General features: G+C 44.2%; 5 protein-coding genes across 6 annotated transcripts in view; 1 reads left to right on the top strand and 4 right to left on the bottom strand.

The window, feature by feature from the left end:
* The window catches only part of LOC126556825 (furin-like protease 1), a 70,386-nt gene extending 58,184 nt beyond the window's left edge, over nucleotides 1–12,202 (top strand). The window contains exons 9-11 of the mRNA XM_050212344.1: nucleotides 1,529–1,711; nucleotides 1,815–1,898; nucleotides 11,325–12,202. Coding sequence (XP_050068301.1) covers nucleotides 1,529–1,711; nucleotides 1,815–1,898; nucleotides 11,325–12,202 — 1,145 coding nt within the window. The remainder of the gene's footprint in view (nucleotides 1–1,528; nucleotides 1,712–1,814; nucleotides 1,899–11,324) is intronic.
* The window catches only part of LOC126557483 (3-phosphoinositide-dependent protein kinase 1), a 386,951-nt gene that overhangs the window by 289,012 nt on the left and 74,323 nt on the right, over nucleotides 1–23,616 (bottom strand). The gene's annotated exons all lie outside the window — the stretch shown is intronic.
* LOC126559984 (uncharacterized) lies at nucleotides 12,843–13,408 on the bottom strand. Its single transcript, XM_050216145.1, has 2 exons — nucleotides 13,058–13,408; nucleotides 12,843–12,989 (listed from the first exon to the last, which is right to left on the bottom strand). The coding sequence occupies exons 1-2, from the start codon at nucleotides 13,406–13,408 to the stop codon at nucleotides 12,843–12,845; spliced, it is 498 nt and encodes a 165-aa protein (XP_050072102.1).
* On the bottom strand, nucleotides 15,955–16,790 carry LOC126558971 (uncharacterized). Its single transcript, XM_050215062.1, has 2 exons — nucleotides 16,184–16,790; nucleotides 15,955–16,083 (listed from the first exon to the last, which is right to left on the bottom strand). Exons 1-2 carry the CDS (start codon nucleotides 16,763–16,765, stop codon nucleotides 15,955–15,957), a joined length of 711 nt encoding a protein of 236 aa, XP_050071019.1. The 5' UTR covers nucleotides 16,766–16,790.
* Nucleotides 18,180–20,797, bottom strand: LOC126557365 (protein scarlet-like). The gene is made up of 6 exons (XM_050213106.1): nucleotides 20,487–20,797; nucleotides 19,512–20,416; nucleotides 19,004–19,231; nucleotides 18,694–18,935; nucleotides 18,424–18,524; nucleotides 18,180–18,352 (listed from the first exon to the last, which is right to left on the bottom strand). Exons 1-6 carry the CDS (start codon nucleotides 20,788–20,790, stop codon nucleotides 18,180–18,182), a joined length of 1,953 nt encoding a protein of 650 aa, XP_050069063.1. The 5' UTR covers nucleotides 20,791–20,797.

Below are 23,616 nucleotides of genomic sequence, written 5' to 3' on the forward strand. Positions count from 1 at the left end.
AAACTTTCGCTTCCCAACACAACTGAAACACATGGTTGGATGGGAAACTTTTAGCAAGTGCTTCTCGTGGTCTCCATGCAGCACCAGGCTCAATACAACTCATCGTGCATCGTGTGGTGGAATAAGTTTTCCCTTCTGCTACTGTAGATCGGTGTTGTAGCAGACTTCCCCGAGATGACACCCTCCCATCGGACACAAACGCGCATCGTCGAACGTTTGGTAAACATCCGTTGCTGTTGTAGCTTGAGCAACCCTCAAGTAGTAGGTGGTAACACTTGAAATCTCTTTAAAGATTTCTGTTTTTACCTGACCGGGGTGCATTAAATACTGCACCGGCCAAATCCCAAATCCAAACACACCCTCAACCTCAGGGCCAGCTAGTAGTGGTGCTTGTCCAATAAATTGCACACTAACTGAAGCCGAAGACCACGTGCTGGAAGGTGATAACTTGTGCCTGTGCTTCCAAGTAAAACACTTTCATTGCTCTTCTGAAAACTGTACGATAAAGTTTTTCACTCCACCTCAATACACACACGCCCACAGAGAAACATACTTCCATAAGCCCATGCCCGGTTGTGTTTGTCACCCTGGCTGGTGCAAGATCGTGTCCTCCTCACCATACACATGCCGCCTGGTTTTTCGCCGTCTGCATGTCATGTCAACGGGCACGTGGCATTCCTGTGTGAACGTTCCTACCGAACGACATAAGTCGTTGTCATTGGTGTGATTTCTTGCCAGGGCAAAGATTTCGCATATTTTCACAAGACATTAACTAAATTAACTAATTATGGTGTGCTTAGAAGATACTTTCCAGTGCCAGTGCCGTGTTTGAGGAGCAGGCGTTTCGAATGCTTTTTTGTGTGTGCGTGTCTTGTTCTTGTTCACAAAACGGTATTACACCTGTTCCGTTTGGTCGTAAATTTGAAAACTTTTCTTAATAGTGTCAAGTCTGCGGAAGCTCACACAGGGGTGGGAATTCTTGAGCAATTATAGTGTGTCTGTGTGTGGCTTTTTTCTTCGATGTCAGAGTCTTTTTTTCCGAAGGTAATAAAAGAAAGCTTCCCACAGTTCATTCGATTGTAGCGGACAGATTATCGCTTAAAGTTTTAATTGGATCAACGAAATGAAATAGTTTTTCGATCACAGATACTACACCTTTTCGTGGTTTGCGACTCTGCGACTGTTTGATCATCCTCTCTCTGTGGATTGGTTATGCTTGCAAGTGAGCAATGCTGATTATGAATTGTTTGTTCTTGTTTTTTCGCTTGAAATGTGATACATTTGCCGTTGTTCTTCATTTTATTATATGTTTTTAATTGATATTTCTTTTTTCATTTCGAAGAAATTGCTAAGTTTTAGCACTTGTTCGTTTTTATTTTATATTTATATAGTATTTAGTTCATTCAATTTTGTTTTCAATTTTTTTTATTGTAATTTGAATATTTTTCTTATAATTTATGTTGATCTTGAAATGATTATAGAAAACGGTTTTAATTGATCCATCTTTTCCTTCCACCTCAATACACAGCTCAAATCACTCAATGGGATCTTATTTTCTACGGCACGGAAACGCCTGCCCAACCGAACGATCCGGTTCGATTTGGCAAGCCCGGTTATGATAGCAATTTCGGCGGTGAAATGGAACATAACGCGCTGGAGTTTGACAGTGGCGTGACGAGCGACCAATGGCGTGATATGCAGCAAGTAAGTAGTGTGAATCCGCTCGGAATTCAATCTATTATCGTGTTGTTGCTCTGATTATTAACATATCCTCGGTTACGATTTTCCCTCCCTTCCCCCCCAGATCGGCGAAGGCGGCCACAGCGAGGTACAGCGAACCTCCTCGAACGATGTGACGGCGGTATCCTGCGCACGGTTTGATGCCGCCAGCTGCATAGGTTTGTCCTTGCTTGTATTGTTCATATCACAGTTTTACTCCGACAGACAAGTAAGCTCAATCGGTAGTAGGTAATCGTAACCACGTTGTTTCGGCAAACCGCCAGCCAATACCAATCGAATGGCGAAAACGGTGGCACACAATTTACTGGCACCACTCAAAAAAAAGCATCACCATGTGGAGCAAAAGCAAGCAAGTAGAAGAAGGAGAGTGAGAGAGAGAAAAAACGCCAAAAGATAAAGCAAAGAAAAACCCCAACCCCAACAGCGGGTGTGAAACGCAAAAGCATGATATCTAAGTGTATACAACATCATGGACGCGATTATTCACCATTGTTCTGGCTAGCTAGGAGTAGTTGTGAACGGCAATAGCAAAATTAGCTAATCCTATCAAACTCCCAGAGCCCCGTTTGTGTGGGGTCGAAAGCTACAGCTGAGTGTCGCTCGTTCCAGTGTGTTTCGTTCCGTCTAATTGAAGCCAAAGTTTTGGTTTGTTGCTTAACCACTAATGCGTTTGCAAGTGCTGAAGGAGATAGATGGGCAGTGTATAGATATTATGAATTTTACGTTAAAACACACACACTCTCTCCCTGTACTTTTTATCCCATAGCGCGAGAAGGAAGCATTACCCGTTCCATACTCTATACAATTGTTAGTAAATATGTAATTTGTACCATAATATTCTTATGATGAAGTTCGCTGTCAGCATCCAATATCAAAAAATGGGTAATTTACCTGGTAATTTAGTTATTTTTAAAATAGTGGGATTATTATTTTACATTCTGTGGGCGTAGGTTTATACACTATATCGTTATGTAAAGGTGGTAAATTTATATATTCGTTCTGCTCCTACTCGAGCCATCGAACAAATTCTGCGCGTAATGTATTTTTGTTCTAATTTGTTACACATCACACAGTTGCATCACATTTCATTGGCTTATCTGTGAAGTTACTACTTTCCACTCGTTATCTCATTATCTACAAACACCGGAAAAAAACGAATAGCTTTCTTTGACTGATTTTATTTACCAGCTACCATGCGCCTCCATCATCATCTTCATTATCATATACACACGCCTTGTTAAAGTATTTGCCACAAACTAGATAGTTGTTTGTGTTTGTGTGTGTGTTTGGGGGGGGGGGGGGGGGGGAAACAATAGTAAAAATACACATCCCTTATCATTGTTTGAGATTCATATCATGCTGCCAGTATCAGGCCGCGCTGATGCAGAAGAAATTGAATACGGACTTTTTCAATTTGTGCTAAATAATCAAGCCAATTTATCCACCACTATGGTTCACTCTCTGTTTATTATGCTAAAACTATTCCTTTTCCTTTTGTGTGTGTGTGTTTTTTTTTTTTGACCGTCTGAACATCCTAGCACGGAAAGTTGTTAAATTAATAGGACACAAACCTGGGAGGGAAAGGAACCAACATTATTGGTAACCGGTTGAGTGAATCCTCCGGCAGCGTGCATTCATATCCTCTCTAATTTCAACGCCAACGTACTTTCTCTGTTTTGCATCTCTTCTTCACACACACACACACACACCTGCATATGAATTGCACGGTTACCGTCCTCTCCTTCCGTTGAAAGCCCAATTTCGGAAAAAGAAAGCCCTCGGCGGATTTTGCGATGCAGTAGAGAGTATCGTCTTCGCCTTTAGCGCGCGGTCGACGACAAACGACGGATGCAAAATTGGCACACCCGGCATCCGACAGCATTATTATGCTTTACCCTACTCAATATGCAAACAGGGTCAGCCACGATCAGCCACACGACCGTCCTCCGTCAGCAGCAGCACTCGTGCGTGAGTTAAGCTTTTGCACAGCTCTCCGGCACACGCTCGGTTAGCATCACACCGGTACTCTGATCCAGTTTTGCATGAACTCAATTTGCATACCTCCTTCTAGTCGAACTCTCCTTTTATTGTTCGAACGGGCGGGGAGAGTTTGTGAGCGTGTTTGCTTTTTGTTTGCCTCAATGACTTGCTTCGAAGCATACCGAGCAGCTGAAGGGAGCGACTTCTAGCATGCTTTTATCGGATTTGTTACTCCACTTCGGGAAGGAAACAATAGACGAGCCGATACACAAAACCACGATATTCTTAGTGATAACTTTCCTATTGCCCGTAAAGAGTGACGCGCGCTGTTCAATATCGCATATGTGCAGTTTATTCCGGTGATAGGTTGACAGACAAAAGCAGCACAACATCAACTGTTCTTGCTTTAATAAACTGTACATGCTACACACACACCCTAAACGTGCCAAATCAAAACTCGTTTCCGTTCGAGAGTAACGTACCGCGCGGGTTGTATCAATACCCACCCAAACGAACCGAAGGAGCATTCAGATCGATTTGCGCTCTTGTGATGGTGTTTGAAGAAGCTTTTCGATGCTAACCGACATTTTGAATGCATGAAACACACACACACACACACACAGTTTCTGCTGAGCGAACTAAAACGGTGTCAGTGGGGATAGCCATTTTGTCTCATTAAAATTCATTTCTCGAATGTCGGAACAGTCGCCACAGTGCAAGAAGTGGCCTCGAGTTAGCGAAGATGATCCATAAAGCAAATGACAGCTCTCAAGCGTAATCTTTTAGAAGAAAGGAGCTTTCCGTGCGCACAAAAAAGGATTGCAACGATGTAATAAAAAGAGCTGTGCTGTGCTGTGTGTTGCAAAATTTGTATCCAACGACGTCGCGACTTTGATTTCTCTTTCAGCGGGTATTTTACATGTGTGGAGAAAAGGATGAAATCGAACTTTTTCGCTCATCTGTTTGTATCGTGTTATCACTTTTTTCCACCAAGCACAATGTCGCTAGGCAAGAAGCTCACTGATAGGGGCACGACGCGCGGTGTACAGTAGCTCGCAGCTCGATCGGTGAAGCAAAGGCACCATATTATTATTAATTCAGTAGCATTGTGGCACACTACTTTCGCAAATGCCCGTTTTCTTTCTTCGTTTTGTGACTGTGTTCTATATCTAAAGCTCCATTCCATTCCTTTCGAATCTCTCATTTTGGGGTTTCGCTTTTGCCGCATGTCGATCGATTGGATATTGATCGTTTAGGGAGGCTATGTGTACTATGGAATCAGAATTCATTCCTCGGTAACGCGCACAGCGGCCACATCGGTAAATGGATCTTCTACCAGATTTTTGTCCAAACGATAGGTAGCAGAGTGAAGAGAAGAGTCCACAGATCAGAGACGGTTTCGAAATGGTGGTGCTTGATGGTATGAATCGTTACTGTGTCGAATCGACTTGTTCTTCGACTGGGATGTGAAATTGATTTTTGGATCAGAATGTAGAGGAGGGGGGGGGGGGCGGAGTAGCTATCTGTGGGTGGTGGTGTGTATATGTTCTGGTTGATCCTGGAACGGTTATCGTTTTTTCATGTGAACTCCGGAACGGTTCCATTACAAACAAGTAAAAGGGTTTTGATGATGGTGTTTGTTCGATTGTTATGCTAAAATTATTGCTTCCCGGGCCACATCGGAGACGGATTTTCACATAAAGAAGCATCGTGTAGGATTTTGTTTTTTTTTCCCTCAAAATTCGACTAGTCTTTTTTTATTAAAAAAGCGCACGTAGCTAAAAGCTCTTCCGGGTATAAGTTGAATTTCAGTTCCGTTTCAATAATTACTTTATCTTCTCAGAACGGTTAATCATTGTGCCGATAATAATCGATGATACGCCGGACTGAGTAGTATCATGCCTCCAACCGCCGATAGAAAACAAAAAACAAAAACAACCATCAACCACTTGTCCGTCTTTGCACAGCGAAAACGCATAATGATAGATAATCCCTGCCGTTTCCTGATATTGGACACGCAGCAGAAGAAAAAAAAATCAGATAAACAAAAGCGAAAAACAGCCCCAAGACAAGACGTACGCGTACTTGCTTCCGGACGTCACCACCAATATTATTATGCAAAGCCTGGCATTCGATCCCAACATCTCGGACCAAGGCCACGGGGAGGCACCCGAACGTGCCTCATTATCGATTCGCAAGGATTTTCCTACCGACTCACTCTCACCGAGTGCAAAAAGTGCCACCATCCCCGCCACGAAGGACATCTCACTCGTTGTCATCAGACTCGGTGTGGACGGGTTGGGCGAAGAAGGTGGTGGAAGTGTGCCTTTAACTACTTCCGTCACCACCGCCTACTGACCTTCACCAGAACGAGCTGGGCGCGTGCTAAATTACCATGGGTCCCGATTTCCTTGGGATGGTTGGATGGATGGATGGATGATGAAATACGCCACCGGAAAATCGATTGTCCATCATAATTTGTTATTGAACGAGCCGCACGGGGGACCGGTTTTTGAAATTGATAGGACGAGAGCGTCCTTTGGAGACAATTTGCCATTTTCGCCCGAATGCCCTCACGGCTTCCTCGGTAGAGATGTAATTGACATGGGAGAGATTAAGGGCTTGCTGCTGATGCTATATTCAAACGAGTTTGCTGGAAAGCTTGGAAGCATATTTTATTGGATCAGTTTGCTTTACGAAACTCACCTGAGTTGGGTTGGGGATTTCAAGTACCACACATCGACTCAATCCATCTTGTGCGAGAGGGTTCGATCGGAAATTGATGGACAGCTACAACATTATATCGATACTTTGAGAATATTGCTTAAACTGCTTACAACAAGCAGTGATCCGTTTGTCACACTTGCAATTTGTGTCGCTCTTTGCTCCATGTTACAGTCAGCCAACTCCCCTTTTTTTAAGGGGGGAGAGCCAATACAAAGTTTCATTGACAATTTAATGACAGACGATTTATAGTGTGCAGCAGTCGTTCGTCGCCGACAGCGGTCGTATAATGTGTCTGGTTTGATTTGGATCCTCGGCAAAGAGGAGAGAGGGATAAGCATAAATATCCCCCAGCATGCATCGATCGATCAAGCACGATAAGGGGACATTTCCGGAAGGAGGGGTTATTGGAGGAAGTGGAAAAAATGCAAAGCAAAATAAAAAGCTAGAATCACATTCCGATGAGAATGAACAGTGAAACGTTGCAATTTCGGTAGCTTATGGCAATAAAACGGCAACCCAACTGCCTTTGTGACCTCTACAAAAGCCGCTCTGTGGAGAAGCAATTTTCCAGACGCTAAAGTCGGAGTGGAGCTAGGCTGAGCTGTCCATTAAATCCGGCAACCCGCTTAAGGCCACGAGCCGACGCCCCGATGGTTGGAAAGTGAGGCGAAATTTATTCCTGCTTCAAGCTTTTAATCTCAAACAATCAGGCTCGCCTCCTCCATTATGCAAATGTCCAATGTTTCGAGGAGAGACCGGCCGAGAGTCAAGCGAAAGACACGCTGTGGACACCCATTTTCCCTTTGCTGGTTTTCCCACTCTCGGCTAGGTTTTACTTCATCCGCAAAAACCGACCAAAGACAACCAGTGGACTCGTTATTAGTCGCTCGGAATTGGAACACAAATCGTCCGGGGGCAATGTCAATGATGATATTACGCGACGAAATGGAAAGTTTCGAATGGAGTTGTCCGAGAGGTTAAGTGCAAGCTCATGAAATCTCATGGAATCAAAAGCACTCGACAAGAAAACCATCGTTGTGAATTCTTCGGCGAGTAAGAGCGTGCGAGACGAACTGAAGATCCGTTTGGTATCGTTATCGAATGCTTCTGCACTGAGCTCTCTTTTAAGGGGTTTATTTCTTACATTTCTTACACCAAACGACAGGACCGGGGTGCAAATCCCATCTGGACCGTCCCCCCGTAGTGACGACTGACTATCCAACTACGTGGTATCAGCAAGTCTAGTAAGCCATTAGATGGCCGGCGTGACCTTAGAAGTCGTTAAGCCAAGAAGAAGAATTCTTACATGAAATTTCAAAATCCAAATCCACTACTCCGCTGGTGGATGTAATCCTTTGTACCATTCATAATTCGTCCTCATCTTTCACTTTAAATTGATCTTCAGAAGAGAAGAGACAACAAAAATGGATCAAACAGCCGAGCAAAATTTATCACCGGCGATCAAAAGCTCATTAATCGTGTTGTTCTACCGACGGTATCGATAAACGACAAATAAAATACAGATTCATTTGCAAAGGGACTGGATGGAAATTTAATCTCTACCGAAGAAGAGGGAAAAAAAGCTCATCAAATGTAATGGCGCAGGTTTAGGGCGTTTGGAGAAGACGATCGAGGGGCAGCACATTTATTATCTGGTTGATTTTTCGCAAACGTTAATGAATCTTGGATTGGAAACAATTGCAAATTGGAGGACACAGGACCCGACCGCCAAGTGGTAAATGAGACACATTTGGAAGCAATTACGGCCACCACCAATCGAGAGTGTCGACTGAGTGACTGATTGGTTTGGTATCGATCATCGTTATAGCTGAGAGCTTAAGCATCAAAATGTGTGCTTTTCTGTAGAATTCGCTTTAAATATAAGTTCTATTGAGTACACCCATCATCATCATCATCATCATCATGATCATCATATCGCTTTTTTGCTACTCTCGAAGAGGATTCCTGTACTAATACTCCTTGTTTGACTTACATATCTCGTCAACCGTTAAGCAACAACATCAGTGATAATTAGCGTTTAACTTAGCCAAATCCTTCCACCCTACTGCCCTTGATTTTGCATACGCTGCAACTCTACCACATATCCGTGTGCTTCTAGTTGTGTTGTTTCGACGCTATCTCGAACATTACGATTGCGCCGTTCTGTTCGTTCGTGCTGGTGGCACGGTACTTTATTTATCGCACAGGCTCGTACTTAGACCGCCATTAGAGGACAAATCACAAATGCTCAATGAAAAGGAAAACTGCGACAAAACAAAAATGGTGGTGCAACAAGAAGCTTCAACAACTCAGCAATTGTTAGACCTACTGCCAGAGGATATTACAAGAAGAGCTAGAAGTTCCACTTAAAGTAAATAGTTCGATAAACCTCTCAGCCAAAGCGACACAAACACACACTAGGAGAACTCTTACTAAAACCAGGAACTACTAGTAGAACAACATTTCGGTTCCATTCCTCTCTTTCTGTGAACAAAATAACTGATGCCCCTCGTGTTCTCGTGTGAATCCTGCTAGAAGTGTAAAGCACAATAGTAGGATCGTGAAGGTTTATAGGAAAAGAAATTGAAGAAATGCGACAAAACTGATTGATCTACTCCAAACGAGGATTAGAGGCATCAAAGAAGAGAGCCCTCTGTCAAGCCAGCGTACGAGCTAGACAAGACATGTCCCATACATAAGGCGCAGTATATCTAAATCAATTGCGTTAGCAAACGAGTGCTGGTGGTTAAGCTGGAGCGATAAGTGTTGAGTGTATTCGACTAGCCGTGTGGCCTCATAAATTGTGATCAGTTTTTCCTCTGGTACGCCTCCTGATTGATTGGCAATTGGAGACTCGTCGACAACTATGGGTGTGTGTGTGTACTCCTCGTGTAGCATAAAGTAGATAACTAATAATGACACTCGTGAAGCAACCAGAACCTTGCGATGCTTTCGACGGTGCGCAAGCAAAAACAAACGTGGAAAATCCATTAGAAATTAATTAGGAAACAAACTAAAAAAAAACGAACGAAACGAAGGCTAGGAACAAAACTAACAAATTGTGAACTTTTTAAAACGAAAATTAGGAAATGATGGGGGAAAAATAAGCAGCACAACCAAAACACACATACACACGGGGCGTTCACAATACACAATTAAGAGTACGTTAATAGCAAAAGCAGAAGAAAAAACTGGCCACGAAAATGCCGAGAATGCAGTAAATAAGCTCTAAATTCAACTCTAGATAGGTGTAAAAGCGAAGCGTGTAAAGGCGCTAAAACATTTCTACTTTTAAGACTTTAGACTTCCCCCCCCCCCCCTCCCTCACTGGCTGGCGGCACCCGGTTCTCGGAACACTGGCCCGTCGGAAGAGCATTTCGGATGGAGTTGAGTTGTGTGTGTGTGTCGAACCGAAGAAACGATTCGTCAATTTCACATAGCAAAGCAAACCACTTTTTGGGCATAAAAGTGCGAAACGAAAGTCGAAAAACAGAAGCATAAAATAATGATTAGAAACAACCAAGAAGAAGGAACAAAAAAACTCATGTGAAATTATTAAAAGAAAAAAAAAGTAGAACAGCAAAGTGTGTAACGAAAGAAGTAAACGATAAAGAAAATGTATAGATGGTTCGATGGGTAGCAAACAACAAAAACACACACACACACACAGAAGCGCAGAAAAACTATGAAAAGGAAGAAAAAAAAGGAAAATAAATTTATGGCACAATTGCAAAGCCAACAATAAAAAAAGTGAAAAAGAAACGAAGCCAAAAACAAACGCTGGTCCGAAAGATGGTCCCCTTTAGGTGTTTCGTCGTCGGCGTCGACGTCGTTTTTCCCTTCCCCCACAGGAGACAGCAACCACAAAACGGTCTAAGTGACGCGAAAGGATCGATACGATATGGGGAACACGGAAATTGGCACCACACCTTCACATCTCAATGAAAAAGGTTATATACTCGTTCGTTTCGTTACCATCTCCTTTATGCTACTCTGTTGTAATGGTTGGGAGTGTTTGTTAGTGTGTAGTAGAGCTTGTTTTGTTATTGCAATGGCATATTTTTTATCTTTAAGGACTAGTATTTGAATGAATTGTTCCGTTTTTTTTTGTATTGGTTATAATGTTTTAAACTCTATTTTTTGTATGTATGTATTACCTGGAATGTAGCTGCGGCTATAGGGCTTTAACAAACATTAGAGGACTCTAGTAAGGACGTAAAACTAAAAAAAAACACACACTCAAACAAATCACACGATGACACACACACACACACAGAGATACACTCACTCACCAGCAAAACACAAGCATCAAGAGTAGATAAGGCTCTTCGCGCGTTTGATGAGTTTTCTCTGTTTTGTTTTCAAGCCTTTTTTCTAGACTTAATTTTTTTTTTTTACTTTGGTTTGTTTATTGATTGAACCTTACTTGTCTTCCGAGTTGAATTAACAATTTAGGTTAAGATTATTTTACTCTTATGTTTAAGTATTGCAGACGGGAGCTTAATTATCACACTCACACACCATGAAGCTTAACAAGGGAAAATGACTTACATTTATTCAAATAATTCTCTATTTTTTTTTTGTCTATAATTTGGTTTTTGCTAAAACAATGCATGCATCTGTAATTTAGCATTCATTCGAAGTAATTTCCAATAGTTTTTAGTTTTCACTGGTGGCATTTCTCTGTATCAACAAACAAACACACTCATAAACACAATGGTTAATTGCATGAACACAAGCACTTACACCAACTCGGTCTAATTCCCCCCTCTAATCATAAGTGTTTAATGCTCACAAACGAACAAACCAGCACCTACTGCGATCGTTTTTTTCTAACACACCTTTCCCGTCCGTTCATTCTTCTCTCTTACCGACAGAGTGCAAATCGACCGCTTACCACTACAAAGGCCGCTGCTATATTCAATGTCCACCGGGAACGTATCCTTCGGCATCGCTTGCCCCAGAACCGAACAACAACGGCACGGCAGCTCATCAGCCGGACATCGATGAAATAGCAACCAACTACGGTCAGCGACCCCTGCCACCATCATCGCTTCGTCGCCGGCGCCAAGCGCAACATGTGGTCCAGGCGAACAGTGCTCCAACGACCCATCAACCGAACGCTACCACTACTATCAGCGAACCACCCCGCTGTCTCCAGTGCCATACGACTTGCCTGAAGTGCGTCGGCCCGAAAGCGACCGATTGTACCGAATGTCAGGCTGCGTTCCGCTTCCAACCGATTGCATCCGGTGGCGAAAGTCGCATTTGTGTGTCAATCAACGACAAGCAGCAGTACGGATCTTCCGCGAACAATAATGGGTCGCCGGGACGGTTGAAAGCTCTCGGGATCGCGGTTACGGAAACGAATGCTACACACGCGGAACAGGCTCCACACAGCTACCTTCCGTCGGTGCTGTTTCTGGCCGGTGTGCTTGTGGTCGCAGTCGTCGCCATTTACGTACTATGGTTGCACTGCTTCCAGGGAACGCCCGGCAGCATCATCGCTGATCTGACCGGTGCTAGCAGTGGAGATGGTGGGGACGGTGGTGGTGGTGGCGGCGGCGGTGGAGGTGGTGTTAGTGGAAGTGCCGGGTTGGCCAGCATTCGGTACGATCGGGTGCACACCAACGAGCAGGATGAGGAGGCGTACGTGTACGAGGACGACGATGAAAGTGGCGAAACCAGTGGCGACGATGACGGTGAGCTGTTGTCCGTATCGGCCACAAAAATTATTGCACCAATCGAGCGGTAAAACCTGGAGAACCAGCAAAGCAAGGTAGGACACGGACACGCATGAGAATGGGTGGGTATGGGTGCGGAACCCTCCAATAGAGTCAAGGGTAGTGCAAATGTTTAGTAGAACAATTTTAACTGGGAAGTGATGTGTTTGTGTATCTGCTTATATGCCGCTCAGAACATGGGAGAGAGCTTTTAATTCCAACCTGTTTTAAACGTGACATAAGCAATAAAGTGAAGGCAAGCAATCGTTTAAAGATAAGGCCAATCGACGAACGTCTAAAGGGAGGTGAAAGATTTGAGAAAAGTAGTTAAATTTCCGGTGTGAAATATCACTTAGTATATCTTCGTGGCTAGTATAACAATTTTTAACTCACATTTTGATCAACTACTTTAATCTGTTTTAATATTCGCATCAAATTTGTGCATACCAGCTCTACTCACGTTTGCATCATCAATCTTACCAACATAAACTATATGGAAGAGGTATTTAAATTACATTTAATAACCACGTTTTATGTATCACATTTTTAAATCTAGAATTTTAGGAAATATGGTAGAACAACAGCTTCACAAAATGACACGATGGACGTCAGCTTAACAGAACTCAACGCAACTTACTCAACCAGTTAATCAGGTAAGAGCATAACAAATTTCTACAGTAGTCGCTTGACAGCTTTATTCGTGGACTTTTTGTGGCGCAACAATGCCAGTATCTGATCATTTCTTGTAATGATTGACTCCAGGACTCGTTTACACTTGAAGTAAATCTGCTGATGCATACAGCTGGCCCTGGGAAATCGCTGAAAAGGTTAATATAAGAAAAACGGGTCAATTTTGTAGCATATCAGTAATCTCACTGTTCCTCTACCTGTTCACCAATGTTATGCTCTGCGGAATTCACCTTCCCTCCACTCACGTCCGACGAACCTGGCAGCTCTCCTGGCCATATGTCGATGTTGTTCGAACAGATGTACTCGCTGATGTAGCTAAACGTGGTCAGGGGCGTACTTTCCGTCCCGGCCGTCCTACACAGATCGCTCAGTATCGCTTTCTCGTGATCATCGTTCAGTAACGGGATGTCCGTTGTAGATACAGCTCCATTCTGTTGATTCCACTCGTGCGATTGGGTAGCCTCCAATAGAGTACCTGTTCCGACCGCTGGTCCAATATCGTATGATGAAGGAAAAGGTCTAGAATCATCACCACTCGGCCAGTTCATGTTCAACCACCAACTCACTCGATCGAGCAACCGCAAGCAACTAGCGCAAACGGAACGAATTTTAATCTGAATGCTACGCTGTCTCCATAATCAAGCCGACAAGCCACGAAGATTAATCCCGAAACCTATAATACCGAAGGTTTTGAGCTTGTTTGGCTCGCGTCCATCGAGTCGCAAGATACGCCTGATTTACATGATAACACGACAGTCACCCGATAATGGCATTGTGAAATGCTTCCCTTGTAGACAAACAGTTTGCAGTTATCCCTCGGGGTAGTGGTGTTGTCCTCATTCTTTAAACGGTCAATCTGTACGATCGGTTTCTTCCGGTTCGTTGCAGCCCATCTAGCCTGGATGTCAGCGTGCAATTTACGTTTCCGCCAGTTGTAAGGCTTTTTTTAGCCACACTAGACTTTTGCATGCATCGTATGATAACAACAACGGCTTATCGTTGCCAGTGAACCTCGCATTACCAGCGTTTAAGCAGCCGTAGAGTGGCTGGTGATGCATTTATGGGGGATGCACGCACTGTAAGCCAAACCTTACGCTTAATTAATCCGGATGGCTCATTAGCATTGGGTTTGTATGTCGCTTTAAGAAGCTTTTCTGTTTGTTAATGTTTGTGTGTCGAATGCTCTTATCGATTTTTTATGAGACCAGCAACTCACAGCAGAAGAATGAAAACCCCAAAGTTTGAGCATTTGCTGTTTAAAGTTGGTCGGAAATTACTTCACAAGAACCACCAGCAGAAACCAGATGGGACCTCACAGTCTCAGATCAGTCAACTGTTGGAACCAATCCTTGTACACGGCTCCCCCAGACACAGCCATACCCGATTAGCTAATTCTCGTTCCGCACGTTGGATTTTATTGGGAAGAATTTGCCGGATGTTCCGATTACAACATTCCAGTTTTTGATACGACATAATGAGCAGCAAACGGTGGGAGTGAGCTGTTGTTTGCCATTCTTGTTTGTTTAGTGTTTCCTTTCGGAAGTAAGTACCAATGACCAGACAAATATATCTCTGGCCGTGTTTGCTTCAAAACAAATCCATTGAACCGTGCACTAATTAGCATCTCAACCATATGAATGCACTTCCCAGACCTAATTCGTTAGGAAGCAATGATACGCAAAAAAGGGACAAGTCTCAACACGTAGAAGACAGATCTGTAGAAGACAGATTGGGCACACAGGTCCACAGGAGCCATTACACAGGTCCATAAAAACCATTACTTAGGAGCAAGCGTTTGAGATTAAGTAAAGGCGGCGTAAATCGACACTTCAAAGACGCCACAGCTTTCCAGATGCCGACACTATTTGTGACCTGAAATTGTTTTACAACGAAAACAAACACACTATCGAGGTTCGAATGGAAGGAAATCATTATTGAGGCGACAACACGGGTAAGAGATTTAATTAAAACAGACAGACGGGATCTGTTCGGGACTCCAATCACTTATCAACGAATGCAGACGGACAGTTTGACGGCACTGTGTGTCCCAGAGGCACTATCAGCGTTAGAAACTATATGTGACAATTATTAAATTACAACCGATTAGTGGTGGAACACTTTTCGACAAAACTGACTGCTGACCTTTTTACTATGTCTCTGGGTTCCCTAAACGGGATTGAACAACGAAAGGAAAGATGAATTGGCGAACATTGAGCTGCTGCCATTTCGGATGGCAATGTGAAGGGCAAATGCTGATGTTGTTTTATAAATTATTTTTTTATTGTAATACCCATCTCGAGGGAGCTCTATTGCGCTGTCTGCTCGTCCATTACATGTTTTGGCATTAGCTCCTTATGCAGGAAGGGCATGACACCCCCACCTGCTATTGTTGCCCGCACCAAAACATCCAGCTCTTCATCCCCGCGTATCGCAAGCTGCAAATGTCGGGGAGTGATGCGTTTCACTTTGAATTGTCGCGAAACATTACCGGCAAGTTCCAGTATCTCGGCAGTCAGATACTCCAAAATGGCCGCCTTATAAATTGCAGCCGTCCCTCCTATGCGTCGCTTTTTGGTGTGGAGTTTTTTCATAAAACGATGGATCCTTCCAACCGGAAATACCAGCTCCGCTCGTTGCGATCGGGTCAGGACTGGAGCCATTTTTTCTATCAAAGAAATTAATTGTAAAAAAATGCTTAAAAAGATTGCATTGAGCAGTGCAAAATTATTTCTTACTAGTGTTTTTTTTTCTTTGTCTTTTTGGTACAGCAACGCAACACAGATGGCTTATGGCCTGACTTGTCGTTTCAATTAAGCGATTTTCACCGGGGACACCCTTTTTATACCCTCTTGTGCAAATTGTAAATGTCATCGTTTCGCAAACGGTCACACAGAAAATTGACATGTAAACAAACTGTCACTTTTTCAGATAAAATCCAGTTTACAGCAGTACAGGCTCTGCTTTGTTGATATATGTGTGTGTATGTGTGTGTTTTCATTTATTGCACTAAAAAGCTGTTTAAAAAAAAACCAATAGAAACCACGGGAATTGATACTTTCTAAAACACTGCACAACTGTAAACTTCATCGTTGCATTAATGTTCACTGTTTGGCTGTCTTAATAAGGCGAGTATCTCTTCGTTCTGTTTCAGCACCAGATCGAACAGTTTGTTCAACTCCCGCAGCATCTTACTGCCGGGCACGAGATCTGTCGAGGAAGCAATCTGTAAGTGAACAACAAGAATGTAAAGTATTATTTGCAGGCTTAGCTTCGCATTGAGTTTATGAAGCAGGGTGAGGTTATGTCCGTAACCCAAAAAATACCTTTGGCGGATGATGGAGTGAAGCTTCGTCTCGCAGCTCAGAACAGGAGGATGTCCACTGGTTTGAAGACCCACCGGCATATCCTTGATATCCCATGGCCATAGCCGTTGACGATTGTGCTCCATAGTTCTGGTCCGAATGCAGGGTGCAGCTAGAGGTGGAATAAAATCCTCCAACCGTTTGATTAGAATCCTCCACCATGCTGTTGTCCCTGCTCATGGATGCGAAAGAGGACGGCATTGGCGAGTTCCACCCTAAACCAGTATCGTGGCCTGTCGTTGTCGTTGCCACCTGATTCCATCCCATGTCAAAGTTCTGCTCGGCCGACATTTGCGACGAGCAGGACGAAACACTATCAACCGCGGATTGGTGCTGCGGTCCTCCAACCGTACCATCCGTCCTTGGCTGCTGCTTCTCGCGCCACAGCTTCAGATTCAAGTCCTTCATGTACTCTTCCGGCTTCACGCTAAACGTGTCCCAAATGAGTCGCTCCACCAGGTTCAGCTTGTACGGACAATCTTCACCATGCTCGCGGACATAGTTCTGTATCTTTGTCATCTTGCTCTTGGTCGCCGATCGCATATCGTTCCAGCGCTACAGAACGGATAAATGCATTTTCTGGTTTAGTAGTTGCATACGCCACGGATACAATTGCCCATCATAAACGGGAACACACTCACTCTTTGCCACGCTTCCGCCGACTGGACCGGTGGTCCCAAGCTGTTTAACCGGCCAGTAATTACCTTCCACACGTCGGCACGGCTCTTTTCACTTCGCGCCACCGCATGTTTGCCCCGGATGAACAGGAAGTTAGCCTTCATTAGACGTACCAGCTCCAGCTTCTGCACGTTCTTGATGCGTTTCTTGCGATAGTCGGCACTTGCGCCACACGAACCGGTACTGTTCACCGTCGAATCCATCGGTGAAAACATATGCGCGCACAGTTAAGTTTCTTCGCTTGTGTTCCCGCACAAATCAAACGTCAACCCAACGATGTTCTTACGGCGATGCTTCGACTTGGAATGAATGGCCCCGGCAAGGATCGGAACACTGTCGCAGAGCTGATTATACTTTTGACAAATTAATTTACCAATCTTTCGGACATCTTTGGTTGGCTACTGGTTGCGCTGGTCAAGCAATGGAAAGGCTGATAAGGGAAGAGTCTTTTTTTTTTGTTTCTTGACGAGGACCGCATGGCAGATTCTCTTGCAGAGGACGCCCAAGCACACTATCAGCAATCAACTCATTCGCTGATTGGTGTTTGCTCGTTTTGCAATGCAAAATGTCTTCCTTCAGTAGTTAATGTTTTTGTCGATAATTATTACCTCGCAAGAGGCGTGTCGAACAGCGTAATCTTCATTCATAAAATATTTGCTATATTCAAGTTGATTTGCTCTTTGCAAGAGCATATTTTTGAAATATTTTTACAAATTCCTCAAAACACAGTTACCGCTTTGTGAAATAGCTCGAAAATAATCGTTCGAGCAGTTTAAAATTCAGCACATGATACAAGTTATGCAATGAAATGTACAGATGCGTGAATTGTCTTCATTTAGGCGCACAAGAGAAATCAGTATTGCCAGACAGCTTGCACCTACCTGTGTGTCAACCCTTGCTATGCCTTTGTTTTCTGTCCTTAACGAAATATGACTCCACAAATACGTACCGAGGGCATATGGCCATTAATAGCCGGTCCAGAAAAAAAAGAAAATCGTGATTTCAAAATCGCGGACTAGTAGCGAAGAACCCAGAAAGCTGGACCCAGCTACTGAACCGTGATCATCCTCACAAAGAGAAGAGGAAAAAGAAGAAATACGTACCGGGAATGCTCTCTAAAAAGAGGTAAAGTTTGCTGAGTGTTTGGTTTCGTTTTATTCTAACCACAGTTAACGGTAATACGGGTAATACGAAGATGACATAAAAAATGCAACAAGTTTGTATGTTTGATAACTACAATCAGGCGGGACGGTACCACCCGGTTCCATCCGTCGGGTTTTTAGTTGCGGGACACACGTCTGGCCAGGCACAGCATTGCCAGCACATGATAGATAAAGTATTGCCCAACGAGCACTAGAAAGTCCGTCCGCAGATGTTTACTGCTGAATGAATATTGATCCAACACCTGCTCACCATTGTGCAGACAAATGCTTGGAATTATGTTGGAACATTCTGAAAAAAAACGAATCACCACACGCATTACTTCCATACCGTGTGTACGTCCGATGTGTTGTTGAACTTACCAATATTCTTCACTCCATCCCATTGGGCAATCGAGATTGCTTCACTGGCGAACATCATCCAGGAAATGAACGGCATCCAGCGCATGTAGATGGGCATGGACCTAGCGTAGAGAGGGTGCGAAGAAAGGGTAGAAAAGGATTATAAATCAAACCGGAAAAATCTGGCGTAAATGTCATTTCGTTAGCAAAGCTACATCTACTTCGCATTGAACCATTTAGGCCAAAATTTTCACCCGGTTCAATGGCTTCCCGTTCAAGCGGAATACGTACCAGATTTTGATAAAAATGCCAGACGTTATCATCAAAATGTAATCGAACGGCACCAAGTACGACATGGCAGATGCGACCGTGGGGAACAGCGTGGAGAAGAAGCAACCGCATGCGATCGACACGTTCATTACCAAAACGGACACCGCCACTGTGACGATCAGTCCAAGCAGCGTCGGTCGTAGGTTGGCGAAGAAGTACACAATCAGGATGAATGCGCATGTCTCCAGCAGGACGAATGGGCTCTGTTGGATAGTTACGGGAACTCATTAACACCTCACCCTTCTACTCCGCCATCTTCCTTTTAAATTACCATCGAAAGGATGCTTGAAATATAGAATTGAGCCGTGCTGTAAAGATTCGCTTTCTTCTCGCGCTGAAACAGTGGGAAACTTTCGGGAAACATCGACAGTGCGGCGTACATCGGTAGGAAGGTGTTCTCCGAGACGATCAGAAAGATCACGCCCTGCATCGCCTGCACGCCCCGTTGCGATAGTTCAATTGCATCGGAAAAGCAGAGTCCGACCAGTACGGCGATAGCCTGCGAACCACAAGGAAAGAAAGTTAACAGGTGCATCACAACAGTGTCACTCCCGCTCCAGTAGCCGAATGGTTCCACCATCATAGATTATGCTGTCAAAACAATTAAAGGAAACATGTTCCGATTGCGAGACAGCCACGGTCACGGTCTTATCTGGGCACTTGAGTGAAAAGTGTACGCTTAATCATGCGTAGTGTGCGATTCCGATCGTTCAAGCGTAACTAGCGACCAATCACGTCGCACCAATCTAGCCGGAACGTGTTCCAGGCTCCACACTTACTATTCGTTGAACAATTTTGAAATACTGCAAGTTTGGATTCCGGTGAACCTGAAGCACGTGTCGATACATCAGCCAGTACAGTGTATAGAACCAGCAATGGCCGCGAGCCTTGCCAAACTGCTTCCGGAATGCTTGGTCCCTTCCATTCACGACCGTACTGTACAGTTCCGCACTGATGAACGCTTCCTGGCGTCGGGCAGCCTCACTGGCGAGGTAATTGTTGCATATGGTCTTTGGACAGATCGCCGCAGTAGTGAACTGATTGCCCTTGGTAGTTTTGGCAGTAGTTGTGCTGGAAAGCACCTTGATTAGAAAGTCAGCCGTATTGTAGCCATCCTCACACTCTAATCCTTGCAACCGGAAGAACTGTACCGCTTCCTGTGGCGATCCGATAAACCCAGTCTGTCCACCAGTGAGCAAGATTAAACTGTCAAACTCGTACAGCAGCTTTTCCGCTGGCTGATGGATGCTGCACAGGACGGTTGTGCCAGCACGTGTCAGTGACTTCATCATCTCAACCAGCTGCCGAGCACTGTACGAATCCAAACCCGTCGTTGGTTCGTCACAAAACAGGAACTTTGGCTTGGATAGTAACTCCACGGCGAACGCCAGTCGCTTCTTTTCGCCGCCCGACAACGTTTTGCCGTTGCCGGATGCGTTTGCAATCTTGGTGTTGGCGCACCGTTCGAGTCCGGTTTTGGAGAGTATGTCCGCGATCATGGTTCGCTTGCGGTCGGCCGACACGTGCTTGCCGAGCTTCAGATGGGCCATCAGTTGTAGATGCTCCTGCACGGTGATCGAATCCGGCAGCAGTTCGTCCTGATAGATGTAGCCACTGATGTTGTACATGAACGGTCCGATCGTACATCCGTTAACGCGAATGTCTCCGGCAATGGTCATTTTGTCTAAAAAGAAGACAATGGATTGATCGTGTTCCCATAGATCATTTAATTATCGTTGGCTCCACTGGCTCACCACTCATCCGATAGGCCAGGGCGGACATCAGCGTCGTCTTGCCCGCTCCACTAGGTCCCATCAGGGCAACAAGCGTTCCCGGCTGCAAAGTGCCGCTAATGTCATTCAGTACCGGAAGCTGTCCACCATCACCACTACCACCACCACTAGATGACGCTATCCTTCGGACAGGCGTTATGGTCAAGTTTTGCCACATTAGCGTAACATTCGTGCTGGTTCGGCCTGCAGCAGCAACCGGTGGAATGCCGTCAAGGTTATCAACAACAGTCCAGCTTTCGTTGGCGATCTTTTCGTACGCGGACATTCCGCTTGCAGATAATAATTGCCTCGCACACCAAAATGTTCTGTAAAGACAAAACATTATTATCAAGCAGTAGCATCGCCGTCGGCTTTGGTGCATTGGGACACATCGGAAGTGTTCTCGCCAGTCTCACACGCCAAAAAAAAGACTCATTTCATGCATGGTAGACTTTAATCAATGTGTGATTTGGAAAACAAAAACAAATAGCTCATTAACCGAAACAAATTAAATATTGTGCAGGACAAGGCAATGACTTTATATTATTTATTCCTTTTTTTATGTGCTTAACCCAGGGATTGGCAATCTTTCCAGAGGTATGATGGATGAGTTTTGGAGAAAAATAAATTCGGATTGATTATAGTTCCGAAAACGCTATATTTCGAGGATCAACTAGGTGATGCCGTTCTAAGTCTGTCACGTTAGTCAAATAGTCCACGAAATGAGGGGCCAAATACACGACGATGTTTGATCCACGAGCACATCATTTTGCGTTCACATCACCAAGCAAACTGCCAAGCGATCCGCAATACATTAGATGTACTGCCCATCCCATCCAGCAACCCAACTTTTAAATGACTAGACTTCGATTCGTTCAAGAGCTCCAAAAGTTGTCACTAATTTCTATCACCTTAGTGTACTGTGTCGAAACTTACACACAAACCTTATAATTTGTCGATCCCTGATCTAACACGTTGCATAATGCTGATGACACACAAGCCACTGACCACGACTGATTCAGCCAATATTTAACACTGCAAAAAGACCGTTTGCGAAACAGTCGAAAGAATTGAAAAACGATCACTTCTTATCGCGAAACGATCACCTATTTAGATGTAGAATCGTGCTTGGCAACCATGAGGATTCTGTTGAAGCTAAGTCGTCTCTCTCCGGATGCTGTTGATCTTATAGAAAGGACAACACATGACCGACACACACACATTTACACTTGAGGACATGAAGGGACTATAAGGACACACCTGATATTTTTCTTGCAATGTCGCAGGCACACATAAATTGGATCCCAATAAGCGACCGACCACAACGAGTCACAATTATTAGAATACTAAGCGCATTTTCCTTCTACTAATGGCACACAAAGCCCCGGGCACGTTGGAATGTAAGTTCCAAAACTGTTTTAGTTCATTGAACTGTAAGCAATCAAACATCCTTTCGCGTCACAACGCGTCACAAAATCGTCCATTTTCGTTCGCCAATATCCCACTAAGAAATGAGACGAATCGTGTTGGTGGGAAAGGGTGGCTCACAGAGATAGCCGGATCGTTTCTTTGTTCATGCAGGTTTCACGCGTTTGATCTGAGCTCCAATGATACTGGTCTCTGCTATTGCAAGACTTGGCATGGACGTTCTTGCCTGTTTGGATGTTAGACACAGACTACTGTCTACGAAACCACAGGGGGAATAATCCACGTCCATGCCATTCGACACACAAAAACACCGGCTTATCAGTCACCGCTACCGAAATATTCAGTTTATGCTGTTGGCGGACCTTTCTTCGCCATCGCTGACACAAGTGGCAACATTCAGTCGATTAGTTCTTTTGCCTACGGATGGGTATCATGAGATTTGTTTCACGGGAAAACGGGAGGCATTTTTTAAATAATTTTCTAGATTATGGGAAAGATTTTTTCGTTACCATAGAAAGTTGAGAGTTCGAAGAATGCAGCTTTTTAGGGTGAATTTTAATAAACACGTCACTTTAGGGTAAGATAATGCATTGCATATGCATTCGAGCATTAGCATTTAGGTTTTTCTTCCTTCGGTGGCCCACAGATAGTGGTCCAGAGCGTAGTAGTCAAAACTGAGGCCTGCCAAGCACACAAAAATCGTCCCAATCATCCTGCTCTAATCATATTCTGTAAAAGAAATCGTTTACAAAATGTACCTCTTTCCAGCAGCAAAACACCCCGACGGGTGGCGTCTTGAACCGGGGAGCCAACGAAGCTAAAGCTTAAAGTAGAAACCTAAACATTGCGACCAGCAACAACAAAAAATCAATCATCAAACTGTTGTTTTTAAAACAGTTTCTAACTGATCGTGCGACCCGGCCCCGGGACCTGCTCGGGGCCGTTCATTATGAAATGCAACAAAACCACAACCTACTCCTAATATATTTTCAAGTAACCAAAGCTCAAACTCGGGTTCGGGTCCTTATCGCGCCCTGCGTGTATCGCAGGCGCGTGACAGGCCGCATGTTGTCCCGCTCATGAGAGACATGTGATAAGGATTCCAGGGTTAGAAAATAAAACAATAATTAATCAAGTAGCGTCCAGTCGCGTGCCACAGAGCCTCCAAGCACGCTGTACCATCAGTAATTGGGCCGAAATTCGTGGCGTTGTTTAGCCCACTCGGTACATGTACGAACGCACTTCTAATCAATCCGTCAATCAAGAGTGTAGCAATTCGAACAGGTTGTTAACTTTTGAAAATTATGGTCTAATTGTATTTGACCTAACGGCGATGGTGAGCTGCTTGGTTGGCGATCATCCCTAGATCCCCAGACTAACGTGGAAGCAGTTGTTCCTACTCGATTATCTGTTATGGCCAGCTTATGAATGCATTAAGGATGTTTTAATTTTATTTTGCCACATTTTTGCTAATCGCATTTTACGCGAATGGTGAATCAGTGAAATGGGTCAGGAATAGGGTATAGGATTAATCTACATAGCACACATTCAAGAACTCTGTATCAATCTAGTTCTGACTGGTTTAAAAGCATGTCCCTATAGCAGTTGACCCCGTTTTTAGAGCATGTTTCCGGCTCTTCAGTTGAATTGTTGAAACATCCTGGCTTATCCTGGATGGAGTTGG

The sequence above is a fragment of the Anopheles maculipalpis genome, chromosome 2RL, assembly GCF_943734695.1.
Source record: "Anopheles maculipalpis chromosome 2RL, idAnoMacuDA_375_x, whole genome shotgun sequence".
Taxonomy (NCBI): domain Eukaryota; kingdom Metazoa; phylum Arthropoda; class Insecta; order Diptera; family Culicidae; genus Anopheles; species Anopheles maculipalpis.